The following is a 17029-nucleotide window of genomic DNA, read 5'->3' as shown; positions in this document are numbered from 1 at the left end:
TTGTTCAAATGGCGTTTTGCCAATGTCAACTGCGCATGGTACCAAACGGTCCTGGATCACTGCATGTGAACAACAGAAATTGTATTTAAAAGGACAATTCAGCTAAATGATATTTCATTACAGAAACATGTAATGTACCCTACGGTTCCAATGCAACATTTGTGCACTGGTAATACAATCGAAGAAACAAATCAATCATGATAAAGTTATTGATCATGTCGTTTTTTCTGCTGGGATTTATAGCAGATAGAACGCACTGTACGGGTAAGTTACAAACAACTGTTACAATCATAGTTTTTTAATATTTATATTAATAGTACATTTAATTCTACATATGCTAAGGTTGACGACTACTACTGCGTATTCTATAGTGTAATACCACCTTATTGTCCATCGTATAAGGCCATACAGTTTTACCATAGGAGGATACATCTATGGAAAAGTAGGCCTAGCACTACTGTTCTATAATTCAAGTGGTATGAGAGGACTCCTGTCGGATGTACCTCAGGCTTTTGCTCTCTTGAATCTCATCCTCTTAATTTTCTCACACTTACAACTGAGAAAATTAATTGATTACGGTTTAGTCGTATATGCAACAGTAAAAATCTCTTGGGGTAAACAATATTTTATGAACTTTTTTCTCAAGACATTTCTCAATATTTGTAGAATAGCACATGCATTTTCACCTGAATACGTTTCTAAACCCAAAATTACTTCTTATGCTTTTACGACGAGACAGGATGTCTAGAGGATAATCTCCAGACAAAGGAATTAGTGGCAGCAATAACACTCATTTTTTAGACAGAAAAGTTTGGTGAACTATCTCCTCGTGATATTCTTCAATATTTATAACATTATTTAAATTTTCACCCGAATATACGTTTCTAAATTGTTGTACTTTGTCTGGCTAATTTGTTATGTCAGGAGGTAAATAATCTCCAGACAAAGGAATAATTTAGTCACAACAATAACACGGAATGTTCAATTTTAAGGACAGAATAATGTTTGGTTGACTATTTCCTCATGACATTGTTTAATATTTGAATAACATTATTTGAATTTTCACCTGAATATACTTTTCTAAATTGTTGTACTTCGTCTGGCTAATTTGTTATGTCAGGAGGTAAATAATCTCCAGACAAAGGAATGATTTAGTGGCAACAATAACACAGAATGTTCAATTTTAGGGACAGAAATGTTTTGTGAACTATTTCCTTATGACATTGTTCAATATTTAAATAACATCATGACTTGTGAAGTTTCACCTTAATACATGTTTAAAGCCAAAAACATACAATTAATGCAATTGGTTGTTATCGGATCAATAAACGTATGCTTTATAATAATAATAATAAAAATGATAATAATAATAATAGCGAAAGACATAAATGGTAATTCTAGTTTTTAAGTAGACCATTTTCAAGAATATGAGCTTCTTTTAGATTCTTCCAAATCAAGCTTATAGAACAAATGTGAAAGGGACTACATCCAAATTTTATGTTGGCGACTAATGACGATTTTCCAAAGTTTTTGCAGTCTTTTTGCAAGAAATGTACGCCATCATCTTTCTCATCCATTGAAAAATGCCATTTTTAGATGTTACCATTCAAATGCACATTGCAAGGTCTAAATGTCTTCATCCTTTCAATAAATGTGTTTATGCAAATAAAATCACATTGATTTAAATAAATTAAAAGATATTGTTTTTATTTCAGGATATGGTGGGGGTGGACATGGCGGAGGTGGACATGGCGGGGGTGGGCATGGCGGTGGACATGGCAGTTGGCATCATGGCTGGTGGGGTCATGGCAGCGATAGTGGTGGACATAGCAGCGATAGTGGTGGACATAGCAGCGATAGTGGTGGACATGGTGGCGATAGTGGTGGACATGGTAGCCATAGTGGTGGACATCATGGTTGGTGGGGTCATGGCAGTGATAGCGAAGAGCATGCTAGCGACAGTGGTGAACATGGCAGTGATAGTGGTGGACATAGCAGTGATAGTGGTGGACATAGCAGTGATAGTGGTGGACATAGCAGTGATAGTTATGGCAGTGATAGTGGTGAACATGGCAGCGACAGTGGTGGACATGGAAGTGAGAGTAATGACAGTGATAACGTCCAATCTACTACTTACGAACCAAATGGTAGGTTTTGATATATTCTTTATACATTTAATGTTTAAGACAGAAAAGAGAGTGATTGATTGGTTAGTGTGTACCGCTATTGTAATTTCCATATTCTAGTGCACTTTAGATTATTTCATTACTCTAATATCCCGGATTAACCCTGGATAATACACACAATCAACTATCTGAACCTGTTTGTACTACTTGCAAATAAATAAATGCATGCAGATAAAATAAATCGGTGTAAACAAGCCTAGTCTGTATTATGTAGACGAATTCAAGTGATCTTTAATTGTTTGGAAGTTATTCTTGTTCCCATTAAATGCAACCAACCTTGTACACTTCACGGTTGTATAATGGAGGAACGGTTAACCTATTATCATCAATAATATTATTCGTTTGCCTAACGAATGACACGACAATTTCTATCTAAGCTCACATAGAGGCCAGCAAGGGGAAATGTATTTATTTATTTTATTTATTTATTCAATTTCTGACATATACAATACATAGAAAAAACAAAAATAAAAGGCAAGGAAACACCTAACAGGTGCTAAACACAGAAATAAAAAAAAATTACATTCTACAATTAAAGCATCTACAAGAAAGCGACCAACTAATACACACGTCAAAATTATTTAAAAAATAAATATTGAAATCATTTATTACATTATTGTATCTTTGATTTCCCTAATTATTAAACAGATAAAAACAAATTCAATGGAAATAAATATATACTTCTGTGTGACTGTGTTTTTAACAATTAACAACAAATATACAAATATAGTGATTTCCACATCTGTTTGAGTTTTATGACAATCCAATGCAGTTACTATATATGCTAATCATGTTTACGTATTTAGAAATGGAATGTTCAAGTAACCCGTGTTTACACGGACAATGTCTAGAACAATCAAGTTCTGGATATGTTTGTTCATGCGAAGATGGTTGGACGGGGGTGAACTGCGAAACATGTACGTATCTCAATTATTAACATTAGGCCTAGCTTGTACGGATTTTTACTCTTCTGATCAGTTGATCAGTTGAGAGTCACACGAACAAAAGCAGCCACAAGTGGACATTTTGTCTCTGTGGATTTGTTTTAAGCTAGCTCTCACTCACCATTGCAATATAATGTTCTTTTTGTTCAATAGCGACAAATGGGTGTATGTCAGAGCCTTGCTTAAACGGGGGAACTTGTAATGATATTGGTAATGATTGCGATTATCGATGTGATTGTCCAGCAGGATTTCAGGGTCAAAATTGCGAGTCAGGTACAGTTTTACACAGGTTTTATTTTAATTTATTCTCGAATGTAATAAATAAATCAACATTTGCGACGTAACAATAAAACAAATTTCATTGTTACGTCATTGCTTTGCCAACATCAAACAATGAAAGTAACTCCATTGAATCTTTATCTTTATTTGATGTCATCCACCTTGGAAAATTATTATGGTTGTTATTCTTGTTGAAATACTGTACATTGTTTTATGTATTGTCACGAACTCCTCTTACGTATGTTTCCGAGCGGTTAAAAATACTTTAGGAACTCCCTTGTGACAGTATACATACAAAATCCACAAAGTTGTAAAATAACACAAAACAAAGCTTTAATTTCAATCAACTTCAACTTTCAACAATCCAGTAAGCACTTTAAACAACAGCTTCACAATTTCTTTTACAATATAATATCCAACCTCTAATATCCAACCTTCTTCAAAATAAATGCTTCAATCAAAAATCCTTCTCCCTCCTTACAATTGTCATACTTCCCCTTATATACAATATGTTCATAACTTTCTAGATCATTCCTTATACTTCTTATTCTATTGAATTACAGTTTCTATTAATAGCACTTCTGGAATGTTCCTGGTTGTTAATATTAATTATACATGTTTTCTTAAATCTAAACATATTGTTAATTCTAGAATATTCATGTAGATACTGTACTATGTTACTGAACATGTTAGGAATGGTAATTCATTACAGTATTCACATTGTAAATTGTAAATGGTATCCTTCTTCCTCAACAGTTTTTTTTATCGAATTCATAAAATCGTTATTCTTTTTTCTTTTCTTTCTAGAAATTGTCGGTTGTGACCTGACCCCGTGTATGAATGGTGGAGTTTGTGTAAGCCTCTCACCAGATGGCCTTCAGTACAGATGTGACTGTTTAGATGCGTGGATTGGAACACATTGTGAAACAGGTAAATGAAAAAAGCCAAGATACTGTAGAATAAATATATTAAAGACGAACAGAACTTTATTAAATATTTTCTCAATTCTAAGACCGAAATGGATGCAATTTAAACCCGTGCTTAAATAGTGGACAATGTGTTGATATTGTGACTGGAGGATATCAGTGTAATTGTATGGATGGTTATTCTGGTGTCAACTGTGAGATCGGTGAGTTAATTTTATTTATATTCCCCTTTTATTGTTTATTACCAAAAATATTATGTAAATCTGAGGGTGTTTTAACTTGTTTTCTTTCTTTCTAGAAATCGTGGGCTGTGGCTTGACGCCGTGTATGAATGGTGGAGTTTGTGTAAGCCTCTCACCAGATGGCCTACAGTACAGATGTGACTGTTTATATGCGTGGATTGGAACACATTGCGAAACAGGTAAATGAAAAAGGCCAAGACTGTTGTAGGCCTATATTAAATTCTTATAAGGGTGAATTAAATTGTTAATAACGGATGTCAATCTATTAAATATTCTTTATATCTTAGACCGAAATGGATGCAATCTGAACCAGTGCTTAAATAACGGACAATGTGTTGATATTGTGACTGGAGGATATCAATGTAATTGCATGGATGGTTATTCTGGTGTCAACTGTGAGATCGGTAAGTGTATTTATTTTTATTCTTTATGATTGTATTCGTTCTAGAGAAGACTTACAACCAGAAGATCAGATCAAGATTCTATCTTAAATTAAGGTGAATAAGATGTAACTAAAAGTAAAACGGCAAACTGTCCCTGTTAAAGGTGGTGTCAATATTTAAATCGTGTTCTTTACTTAATTCAACAAAGATTTGTCGACATGCCAAACTATCGATAAATATTTAGAACCATAATTGATATACTCATACGGCCTTGTGTTTTATAGTGGAAACCGTTTGTGACTCAAATCCATGTCTAAACGGACAGTGCTTTACAATTTCGGCTGGTAACAGTTATTTCTGTCTCTGTAACGAAGGATGGAAAGGACAAAATTGTGGAGAAGGTATTATTTTTGTTTCACAATTACATTTTGTTTTTCGAGGCGATGCTACAATAGAATTGAGCTGACAAACTGGACCCGTAGGTGAATTATTAGGAAGAAAATATATTTGCTAAATGTTGCTCGAAAAGAAATCGTAATGAAAAATAAAATTAGATTTCCGCTTCAATCATTAATAAGTTCGTTGTTTTTTTTGTTTTGTTTTTTGTTGTTGCAATAATGCTTATTTTCCTAACACCAAATGTGATATATACAGGTCACGGTAACTTTGACTCGTTTTTGGTTTTTAAGACTCTTGGGTTGTTCTTTGTCATATTGTTGGTAACTGCACCAATCTAAGAGCTTGGAGCAGAGAGTCAATACTGTCAATCATTTTTTTGTAATTAACTTAAAATTTCGTTTAATTATTTAGAAATATCACCTTGTGATAGCAATCCCTGTGTAAATGGAAATTGTGTTTCGAGTTCTTCTTTGGATTCCTATATCTGTAGTTGTTACGATGGCTTTACTGGTCATAATTGTAATCAAGGTAAATTTGTTTCACGTGTATTATTAGTTTAGGCAGTTCGAAGCTAAACGTGCATTGCGTACATAATATTTTTATGCAAAATCGTAATTGGTTAAATTTCCTTTTTTCTAGAAATTGTGGGTTGCGGCCTGAACCCGTGTATGAATGGTGGAGTTTGTGTAAGCCTCTCACCAGATGGCCTTCAGTACAGATGTGACTGTTTATATGCGTGGATTGGAACACATTGCGAAACAGGTAAATGAAAAAGACCAAGACTGTAGTAGGCCTATATTAAATTCCTATAAGTTTGAATTCAATTGTGAATAACAGACGTAAATCTATTATATATTCTTTCAATTTTAGACCGAAATGGATGCAACCTAAACCCGTGCTTAAATAACGGACAATGTGTTGATATTGTGACTGGAGGATACCAATGTAATTGTATGGATGGTTATTCAGGTGTCAACTGTGAGATCGGTAAGTGTATTTCTTTTCTTTTAAACTCTTCAAATCGAGTTAACGATTAAGTTTCGGTAGGCCTATATGTACCTTTTCTTTTGTTCTAGAAATTGTGGGTTGTGACCTTTTTCCGTGTATGAATGGTGGAGTTTGTGTAAGCCTCTCACCAGATGCCCTACAGTACAGATGTGACTGTTTATATTCGTGGATTGGTACACATTGTGAAACAGGTAAACACTCTTGATGAAAAGTATAAGTAATATTTATAGAAACCAATTTAAACCACTTGCTAGTGATTCAACGAAATGGCTACATTTTTTTTCTTAAATTGTTATAATCTTAGACCGAAATGGATGCAATCTAAACCCGTGCTTAAATAATGGACAATGTTTTGATATTGTGACTGGAGGATATCAGTGTAATTGTATGGACGGTTATTCTGGTGTCAATTGTGAGATCGGTAAGTGAATTTAATTTTTACGCTTATATTCCCCTTTTTAGTCGCGTGGAAGCGACTCTATAGTTCACTATGTCGGTCGGTCGGTCTGTCTGTCTGTCTGTCTGTCTGTCGGTCTGTCTGTCGGTCTGTCGGTCTGTCTGTCGGTCTGTCTGTCTGTCGGTCTGTCTGTCGGTCTGTCTGTCTGTCTGTCTGTCGGTCCGGTATCACTATGCGTTTTATCGCTTTATGACCTTATCTTGATATCAGTTTAATCTAGCTAAGTCAATTTTTCACAGAATATTCCTTATGGCCAGGAATCGATGTGGTTATGTTTTCACGGTGCGCAATAAAAAATTACGCGGTCTACGCACGATTTAACGAAATCACGTTTGTAATCATATCTTAACAACCATGAATCACAATTAAATAAAATTTGGTACTCATAAATTTCAGGGCATAAATCATCATATGGCAATACAATTACGTGCGTAGCGCATGTAACGCATGCGTACTTGCGCTTAAAATTTTTAAAATTTATTTTCGATGAAATAAGAGTACGTTTCAGGCAATTTTAAGCGTTTACAAAATTGCCATGAGTGCGCAGATTTTTGCGCGCGCAGTGCGCGTTAAATGTTATTGCGCACTCTTTTTGCCCGATTTCTGTTTTCTTGACTTACTTTTCAACTCGAAATTACGTTATACGAGCACGTCAAAAGTGACAGGCTACGCACGTGTAAATTAAAAAAATATAAATGTTTTTAAACATTTCAACATTTTTAAACATGTTCAGTAATTTCGGTCAGTATAGTTCACTATGTCGGTCGGTCCGTCTGTCTGTCGGTCTGTCTGTCTGTCGGTTTGTTTGTCTGTCGCTCCGGTATCACTATGCATTATAGCACGCGACTTAATGGCTGTTGGCCTTGTTCTGTTTAGTACCATAATATTCTGTAAATCTGATGGTGTTTTCATTTTTCTCTCTTTCTAGAAATTGTGGGTTGCGGCCTGACGCCGTGTATGAATGGTGGAGTTTGTGTAAGCCTCTCACCAGATGGCCTACAGTACAGATGTGACTGTTTATATGCGTGGATTGGAACACATTGTGAAACAGGTAAATGAAAGAGGCCAAATAAACCGTAGAATAAATATATTAAAGACGAACAGAATTTTATTAAATATTTTTTTTTCAATTCTTAGACCGAAATGGATGCAACCTTAACCCGTGCTTAAATAATGGACAATGTGTTGATATTGTGACTGGAGGATACCAATGTAATTGTATGGACGGCTATTCTGGTGTCAACTGTGAGATCGGTGAGTGTATTTATTTTTATTCTTTATAATTGTATTCGGTGATGACAGTGAGAAGACTTACAATCAGAAGATCATATCGAGCTTTTATTTAAAATTAAGGCGAATAAGATGTAACCAAAGGTAAACGGATAAACTCTCATTCTTAAAGATGGTGTCAATATTTGAATCGTGTTCTTTACTTAATTCAACAAAGATTTATCGACATGCCAAACTATCGATACATATTTAGAAGCATTATTGATATACCAATATTATGCCTTATGTTTTTATAGTGGAAACAGTATGTGACTCAAATCCATGTCTAAACGGACAGTGCTTTACAATTTCGGCTGGTAACAGTTATTTCTGTCTCTGTAACGAAGGATGGAAAGGACAAAATTGTGAAGAAGGTATTATATTTATGTTTCACAATTACATTATGTTTTTCGAGGCTATGCTACAATAGAATTGAGCTGACGAGGTGGACCCGTAGGTGAATTATTAGGAAGAAAATATATTTGCTAAACTTTGTTCAAAAAGAAAGTGTAATGAAAAATAAAATTAGATTTCCATTTCAATCATTAAAAAGTTCTTTTGTTTGTTAATTTTTTGCAATAAGGCATGTTTTCCCAACACCTAAGGTGATATAGGTCACGGTAACTTTGACTCGTTTTTGGTTTTTAAGACTCTTGGGTTGTTCTTTGTCATATTGTTGGTAACTGCTCCAATCTAAGAGCTTGGAGCAGAAAGTTAATATACTGTCAATCATTTTTTTTAATTAACTTAACATTTCGTTTAATTATTTAGAAATATCACCTTGTGATAGCAATCCCTGTGTAAATGGAAATTGTGTTTCAAGTTCTTCTTTGGATTCCTATATCTGTAGTTGTTACGATAGCTTTACGGGTAATAATTGTAATCAAGGTAAGTTTCACGCCTTGTATTATTAGTTTAGGCAGTTCACAGCTGAACGTGCATTGCGGACATAGGCCTAATAGTTTTATACAAAAATCGTAATTGGTTAAATTTCCTTTTTTCTAGAAATTGTGGGTTGCGGCCTGACCCCGTGTATGAATGGTGGAGTTTGTGTAAGCCTCTCACCAGATGGCCTTCAGTACAGATGTGACTGTTTATATGCGTGGATTGGAACACATTGCGAAACAGGTAAATGAAAAAGGCCAAGACTGTAGTAGGCCTATATTAAATTCTTATAAGTTTGAATTCAACTGTTAATAAATCTATTATATATTCTTTCCATTTGTAGACCGAAATGGATGCAACCTAAACCCGTGCTTAAATAACGGACAATGTGTTGATATTGTGACTGGAGGATATCAGTGTAATTGTATGGACGGCTATTCTGGTGTCAACTGTGAGACCGGTAAGTTAGTTTCTTTTCTTTTAAACTCTTCAAATTGAGTTAAAGATTAAGTTTCGGTAGGCCTATATGTACCTTTTCTTTCTTTCTAGAAATTGTGGGTTGTGACCTGATCCCGTGTATGAATGGTGGAGTTTGTCTAAGCCTCTCACCAGATGGCCTACAGTACAGATGTGACTGTTTATATGCGTGGATTGGTACACATTGTGAAACAGGTAAACACTCTTGATGAAAAGTATAAGTAATATTTATAGAAACCAATTTAAACCACTTGCTAGTGATTCAACGAAATGGCTACATTTTTTTTCTTAAATTGTTATAATCTTAGACCGAAATGGATGCAATCTAAACCCATGCTTAAATAATGGACAATGTTTTGATATTGTGACTGGAGGATATCAGTGTAATTGTATAGACGGTTATTCTGGTGTCAATTGTGAGACCGGTAAGTGAATTTAATTTTTACGCTTATATTCCCCCTTTTTCTGTTTAGTACCATAATATTCTGTAAATCTGATGGTGTTTTCATTTTTCTTTCTTTCTAGAAATTGTGGGTTGCGGCCTAACCCCGTGTATGAATGGTGGAGTTTGTGTAAGCCTCTCACCAGATGGCCTACAGTACAGATGTGACTGTTTATATGCGTGGATTGGAACACATTGTGAAACAGGTAAATGAAAGAGGCCAAATACACCGTAGAATAAATATATTAAAGACGAACAGAATTTTATTAAATATTTTTTTTCAATTCTTAGACCGAAATGGATGCAACCTTAACCCGTGCTTAAATAATGGACAATGTGTTGATATTGTGACTGGAGGATACCAATGTAATTGTATGGACGGCTATTCTGGTGTCAACTGTGAGATCGGTGAGTGTATTTATTTTTATTCTTTATAATTGTATTCGGTGATGACAGTGAGAAGACTTACAATCAGAAGATCATATCGAGCTTTTATTTAAAATTTAGGCGAATAAGATGTAACCAAAGGTAAACGGATAAACTCTCATTCTTAAAGATGGTGTCAATATTTGAATCGTGTTCTTTACTTAATTCAACAAAGATTTATCGACATGCCAAACTATCGATACATATTTAGAAGCATTATTGATATACCAATATTATGCCTTTTGTTTTTATAGTAGAAACAGTATGTGACTCAAATCCATGTCTAAACGGACAGTGCTTTACAATTTCGGCTAGTAACAGTTATTTCTGTCTCTGTAACGAAGGATGGAAAGGACAAAATTGTGAAGAAGGTATTATATTTATGTTTCACAATTACATTATGTTTTTCGAGGCGATGCTACAATAGAATTGAGCTGACGAGGTGACCCGTAGGTGAATTATTAGGAAGAAAATATATTTGCTAAACTTTGTTCGAAAAGAAAGTGTAATGAAAAATAAAATTAGATTTCCATTTCAATCATTAAAAAGTTCTTTTGTTTGTTAATTTTTTGCAATAAGGCTTGTTTTCCCAACACCTAAGGTGATATATTCAGGTCACGGTAACTTTGACTCGTTATTGGTTTTTAAGACTCTTGGGTTGTTCTTTGTCATATTGTTGGTAACTGCACCAATCTAAGAGCTTGGAGCAGAGAGTCAATACTGTCAATCATTTTTTTAAATTAACTTAACATTTCGTTTAATTATTTAGAAATATCACCTTGTGATAGCAATCCCTGTGTAAATGGAAATTGTGTTTCAAGTTCTTCTTTGGATTCCTATATCTGTAGTTGTTACGATGGCTTTACGGGTAATAATTGTAATCAAGGTAAGTTTCACGCCTTCTATTATTAGTTTAGGCAGTTCACAGCTGAACGTGCATTGCGGACATAGGCCTAATAGTTTTATACAAAAATCGTAATTGGTTAAATTTCCTTTTTTTAGAAATTGTGGGTTGCGGCCTGATCCCGTGTATGAATAGTGGAGTTTGTGTAAGCCTCTCACCAGATGGCCTACAGTACAGATGTGACTGTTTATATTCGTGGATTGGTACACATTGCGAAACAGGTAAAATGATAATAAAGAAAAGAATTTCAGACTTATAAATAATTCATAAATACAAATCAGTGTTTATTATTTCAACTTTACTTCATCAGAAACAGTGTTTAGTGTTTAGTTATTATTGATAGTTTGCGAGTACAATTTAACAATTTAAAAAGGTTCAAATCGTTTATTTATTTATTTGTAATATTTTTGTTTTCACGCAGTACAGACAATGTTGCAAAAATAAGCATTCACAATGCATAAAAGAAATGGAAATTCAACATGAATACTAAGACTTTGATTTTGTTTTAGAACGAAATGGTTGTAACCTGTTCCCGTGTTTAAATAATGGTATTTGTGTCGATGTTGACACTGGGGGATACCTATGTGATTGTATTGACGGATATTCTGGTGACAACTGCGAGATTGGTTAGTTTTGTGTGCGTTTTAAAAAGGCTTTGATTTAATTAAAAAACTGCAGTTAAATTTGAAATGTTGGAATACTTGAACGTAATCATCATCGTCATCGTCTTCGTCTTCGTCATCGTCATCGTCATCGTCATCGTCATCGTCATCGTCATCATTATCATTATCATCATTATTATTATCATCATCATCATCATTATCATTACCATCATCATCGTCATTATCATCAACATCATCATTGTCGTTGTAATCATTCAGTATTCGCTATAATTGTTGGCCTCCAGATAGTTCTCAATAGCTTCATTGGTTCTTCTACTCTCTCTCTGCTTCAGTGTACAACATTGTAGCTCTGCACGGAATGTTACGTCTGTAAAATATACATTTGATTTTATCGGTTTAGTTCACATTGTTTTACTTTACTAATTTAAAATAGTAGTCGTAATATTTGTTATTTCAATTATTTATGTGTAGTGGAAACAGCATGTGATTCTAGCCCATGTCTTAACGGACAGTGTCTGATAACGTTAGACAATTACATATGCCACTGCGATGAAGGATGGAGTGGACAAAACTGTGAAGAAGGTATATATGTGTTCTTAGAAATTAGAAACTATGCCCTTATTCAGTAGAGAGATTATCTACGTGTGTGAGTGACCTGCTAAAGATTCCCTGTAGATTTTAAACCATCCAGGTTTAATGCAATATATTACTGAAGAGTAATGTCCTTGTTTTGTTCCGAAAGCTTAAGCTCTGTCTACACTGAACAAAATGCGATGTGCCCATATATGGTCATGATGATGTATTATCACTACCATATTTGGAAATATCACTACCAAATTTGAACAAATCACTACCATATTTGGGCACATCACACTTTTTTTTTCAAACTAGATTGACGGATATATCATCATTTGTGAAATATCACTTTGGTTAGAGGGATTACCGTTTCAGCTTTCAACAATTAGATTAAGACAGCTATCTGTTTGGTGGAGAAATCGTAACATATATTTTATATTATCACATACACCAATGTCATCACTAAATTATTCAATTGTTTACTTAGAAATCGATATGGACATGGAGTGCTTGAGTAACCCATGCGTACATGGAGAGTGTTTTGAACCGACTTTGGATCGTCTTGGATATTTCTGTTCCTGTGAAGAGAACTGGACAGGAGTCAACTGCGAAATATGTAGGCCTATATAATAAGTGTAATAGTGTATCGTTAATACCAGTATTACTGGTGCTAAAGGGTGTTCCTTATTCACCGTATACACATACTACAGTAACTAAAGCTTATATCTAGCAAACAGAGGATAGTAATTTTAGGAAAACTTCATTGTTGTATAATTTTATATAGGCCTATAACTACAGTAACTAACGCTCATATCTAGCAAACGGAAGATAGAATTTTAGGACAACTTTATTGTTGTGTAATTGGTTCTATAAATTGAATAATTCACCGACATTGTAAAGAAAACGATTGCACGATGATGATATACACCGCATTCTTCTGATTATCTGGTCTCTTTCAATAGCTACTGATGGATGTGTTGTCGAACCTTGTTTAAACGGAGGTAAATGCATTGATGTTGACCAACAGGGCAACTATGAATGTGAATGTCCAGCAGGATTTGAGGGTCACGACTGCCAAACAGGTACATTATCACAGATTATTACAAAAAGGGGAAAACATACAAATGTGCAACACACAAACAGCTATTGGACGAACATCAAGAATTTAACTAAATAATATAAAAAGCAAGAATATAACACTAAAAAATCACCATACAATAAAATAAACAAAATTATCAACCAACTTAGACACAATAATAATAATAATAACAATAATAATACTAATAATAATAATAATAATAATAATATTAATAATAAGATTTATACAGCGCACATACTGTATATCCACTAAAGTGCTCAAGGCGCTTAAATGGTGCCTCTCCCTAATGTCATGTGGTGCAGTGTAAACACGTTTGTTGAAGAAGAAAAACGCATGACGCATACCTATGGTAAGTCTACACATTTCATAACATAACCATATTGACAGATCTTTAACTGTGGAACGAATATTAATTAAACATTTGTAATCAGAAAGCGTTTTTTATAATCATTTTATTTTACAGAGGAAAACTTTTGTAAATCTAGTCCTTGTCTGAATGGTGTGTGTTTTAACATCCAGAGATTAATGACTTTTTACTGTCTATGCGACGAACATTGGACCGGAAGCCTCTGTGACACGGGTTAGTAGGCAGTTTATCAGGGCAGTAAGCCTCTGTGACACGGGTTAGTAGGCAGTTTATCAGGGCAGTAAGCCTCTGTGACACGGGTTAGTATGCAGTTTATCAGGGCAGTAAGCCTCTGTGACACGGGTTAGTAGGCAGTTTATGAGGGCAGTATTATTGAAAAATTACTTCGAGTAAGCAATTCTCCTAAAAATCAGATTTAAAAAATACAATTTTCTGATAGTGTCGACAGAAACTCGTACACTAACTCCAAAAAATAGTCAGTATAGCCTTAAATGTTCGAATAATGTAGCCCACGTCTGCTAAGCATGTCTTAATATAACATTAACAAAGTGGTTAAGGTAGCCTAATGTAAATAATAAACATAGGCATAATGTATACTACAGTATTACAGTAAATTTCATTATTATCTTATTTCCAGAACTGGCCTGCAATAACAGTCCTTGTGTGAACGCATTGACTTGTATTGATCGTCCCAATGGCGAGTACATGTGCATCTGCCAGGCTGGCTGGTCCGGAGACAGATGCGATGAAAGTGAGTTTCATATATAAAATATATTTGTTACAGACATGTCTTCTTATCTTCTTATACTCTAAAATGTATATTCGTAATGTTTAAATCAATAAATATTATGTGTATATTGTTTTGTTTGTGTTTTTCTGCCAACAAACAATTATCATTGTACTATGTATGAATGACTTAATAAATCGAATCTGAATCTTAATCAAAAATAACATTTACGTCACCAATGAAGTCAATGCTCGTGTCAGGAACAAAACAAAACGGACAAAAGCAAACAAAATATATATAAATTACAGAAATGAAAATAACATTAAGACGTAAAGTGGTACATTTCAATTACTAGAGGTATTAACAAAAACATGTATTGTAATGTCTTATTATGATGAAATAAAAAAAATTAAAATTAACAAATTAACAAAAACATGACCGCTAATGTTAAATTAATGTTTTGCCATTCCAGTTGAAGTAACCACTATACAGACAATAAGGACAACATTGGGTCTAGTTGATTCGCAGGTAACCAACCCAAATTCTGTCGAAACCAACAAGAAAACTCAGGACTATTTCAACCGACATCTAATGGGTAAGTACGTCATCAGGTATATTAGGACTGTCAAAATGAAGACAGAAAAACATGTTCATAAAAATATTAACAACTTATAAACCTATTGATTTTGTGATATTAGGAAGGTTCAGTATATTTAGTTGTTATGGTAATACGTTAATCTTCTATTGTATTCAATTTGATGGTTGGAATATAGATCTTGTCATTGTATATGATGATTGTGAGGTAGGTTATATCAAAGAACTAATATAAGTATAAGTTCTTTGGTTATAATATACCTTAAAATGCACTGCACCGACACTGTCATAACATAGTGTACGTTTAAACATTGTATCTGTAATGTCTATGCATGTCAGATCAGTTTTCATTCATTTATTTCCTTTATTTTGGATAAACATCCATATAAGAAACTTGCAAACCAAAAAGAGAAAACATTGCACCAGGAAATGAACAACAGCAACTTGCACAAAACCAGCTACAATACCCTAAAATATCCTAAAATATCAATTTGCACCCAACGCTGATGTATGTTTGATTGGATTGTTTATGAAAGATCTAAAGCGTGGTTCCCACTCTAGCGACGCAACGCAAAGACGTAACGCAACGCAAGTGAATTGACCAATCACAAGCGATGGCTTATTCGCTTGTTATTGCTAACTGTCTATAACTTCGCTTGTCATTGGTTAAAACGCTTGTGTTGCGTTTACGTCCTTGCGTTACGTTCTAGTGGGAACCAAGCTTAAGAAAGAAAATGTTTACGTTGAATTGAATTGAATAAAGTAACGTTCGTTCACATGTTGTATTTAAAAAATATCTTTTAAATAATGTTATGTAGGTGTGGTTCCTGCTGTTGGTATTTCTGCTGCGATTATCGTCATGGTATTTATAGTTTTAGCCTGTTGCATTTGCAAACCTAGGTAAGGCAAACGATTATGATTGTGTTTACAGCTTAATATCTATGTAACATCGCGTTCACACGTAGAAAGTAGCTCATGATTAAACGTCATGATCAAGGAAATTATTAGTTATTTTGAATGACTTATAACGTGACACTTGTTACAATTATTATATAGGCACATTAAAACATTCGGTATCTTTTGTTAAAATTACTTTTATTATAATATTGAATATATTAATCATAATTAATGAATACATATTATTATAAAAATCACATTTTCCGAAATATGATTTGACTATTTTTACAGAAAGGATATAAAACCTCTTATTGATTTCAACGGGTATGATAACCCTATTGTAATAGGACATGCCCCAGACAAAAAATCAAAGATGAGTGATTACGTCACGGAGCCTGTTGGTAATATCTATGAGGGATTACCAGAAAAGAAGAAATACCCATATATGGATGATGACGTCATAGAGCCTATTGGTAATGTCTATGAGGTATTACCAGAAAAGAAGACGTACTCATATACCGGTGTGTATGCGCACGCGCACACTGAGGATCAGAAACAACACACGCCTACAAGTACATACTTGGATTTGACGAAAAATATGTATTAAATATGCTGGGTACTACGCACATATTTGTTTTGTATCACAATTGAATTTGTTTATTACTGACGAGAACATTAATTTCCCTTGTGTACAAATAAATGAAATGAATATTGAATAAGTAAACACTATTAATATAAAGTTCAGCTAATCCTACTAATCGATATGATCGATATCAAATTAACAGTAGCATCAATTGATAATCAATACTAATAAATAATAATAGCGCGTAAATAATATAATTAGTAATGTTAGTGTCAAATTATTTGAAGTCTTGCCATTACAATATTTGAATAATTGTAATCAAATATCAATCGTCGT

The 17029-nt window shown here is 34.0% G+C and overlaps 1 protein-coding gene across 4 annotated transcripts; it reads left to right on the top strand.

Moving 5' to 3' along the window:
* Positions 1-123: 123 nt before the first annotated feature.
* On the top strand, positions 124-16917 carry LOC140063141 (uncharacterized). 4 transcript variants are annotated; one of them, XM_072109590.1, is made up of 36 exons: positions 124-264; positions 1716-2147; positions 2993-3103; positions 3284-3403; positions 4217-4339; positions 4422-4538; positions 4634-4756; positions 4865-4981; positions 5245-5361; positions 5771-5887; positions 5999-6121; positions 6230-6346; positions 6436-6558; positions 6672-6788; positions 7753-7875; positions 7962-8078; positions 8351-8467; positions 8865-8981; positions 9099-9221; positions 9322-9438; positions 9528-9650; positions 9764-9880; positions 9981-10103; positions 10189-10305; positions 10581-10694; positions 11093-11209; positions 11326-11448; positions 11737-11853; positions 12322-12432; positions 12914-13042; positions 13389-13508; positions 13989-14105; positions 14530-14643; positions 15092-15214; positions 16032-16113; positions 16402-16917. In XM_072109590.1, the coding sequence occupies exons 1-36, from the start codon at positions 198-200 to the stop codon at positions 16715-16717; spliced, it is 4701 nt and encodes a 1566-aa protein (XP_071965691.1). In that variant the 5' UTR covers positions 124-197; the 3' UTR covers positions 16718-16917. The 4 variants fall into 4 exon arrangements, with proteins under 4 accessions (XP_071965691.1, XP_071965690.1, XP_071965692.1 ...); XM_072109589.1 differs by having other exon boundaries at positions 10578-10694; XM_072109591.1 differs by lacking the exon at positions 4422-4538 and having other exon boundaries at positions 10578-10694.
* The last annotated feature ends 112 nt before the right edge of the window (positions 16918-17029 follow it).

Source organism: Antedon mediterranea, chromosome 11 (genome assembly GCF_964355755.1).
Source record: "Antedon mediterranea chromosome 11, ecAntMedi1.1, whole genome shotgun sequence".
In the NCBI taxonomy this organism is placed as follows: Eukaryota; Metazoa; Echinodermata; class Crinoidea; order Comatulida; family Antedonidae; genus Antedon; species Antedon mediterranea.
Note: the sequence above shows the minus strand (reverse complement) of the source record. Positions and strands in the feature narration are given on the sequence as shown.

What these genes read in the sequence shown, in the direction of transcription:
- LOC140063141 (XM_072109589.1), top strand. Translation starts at nt 198, where the DNA reads ATGATAAAGTTATTGATCATGTCGTTTTTTCTGCTGGGATTTATAGCA. An exon ending in TGGTACACATTGTGAAACAG is followed by an intron (nt 9,651 to 9,763) that starts GTAAACACTCTT and finishes TTATAATCTTAG; the next exon opens with ACCGAAATGGATGCAATCTA. An exon ending in AGGACAAAATTGTGAAGAAG is followed by an intron (nt 10,695 to 11,092) that starts GTATTATATTTA and finishes TTAATTATTTAG; the next exon opens with AAATATCACCTTGTGATAGC.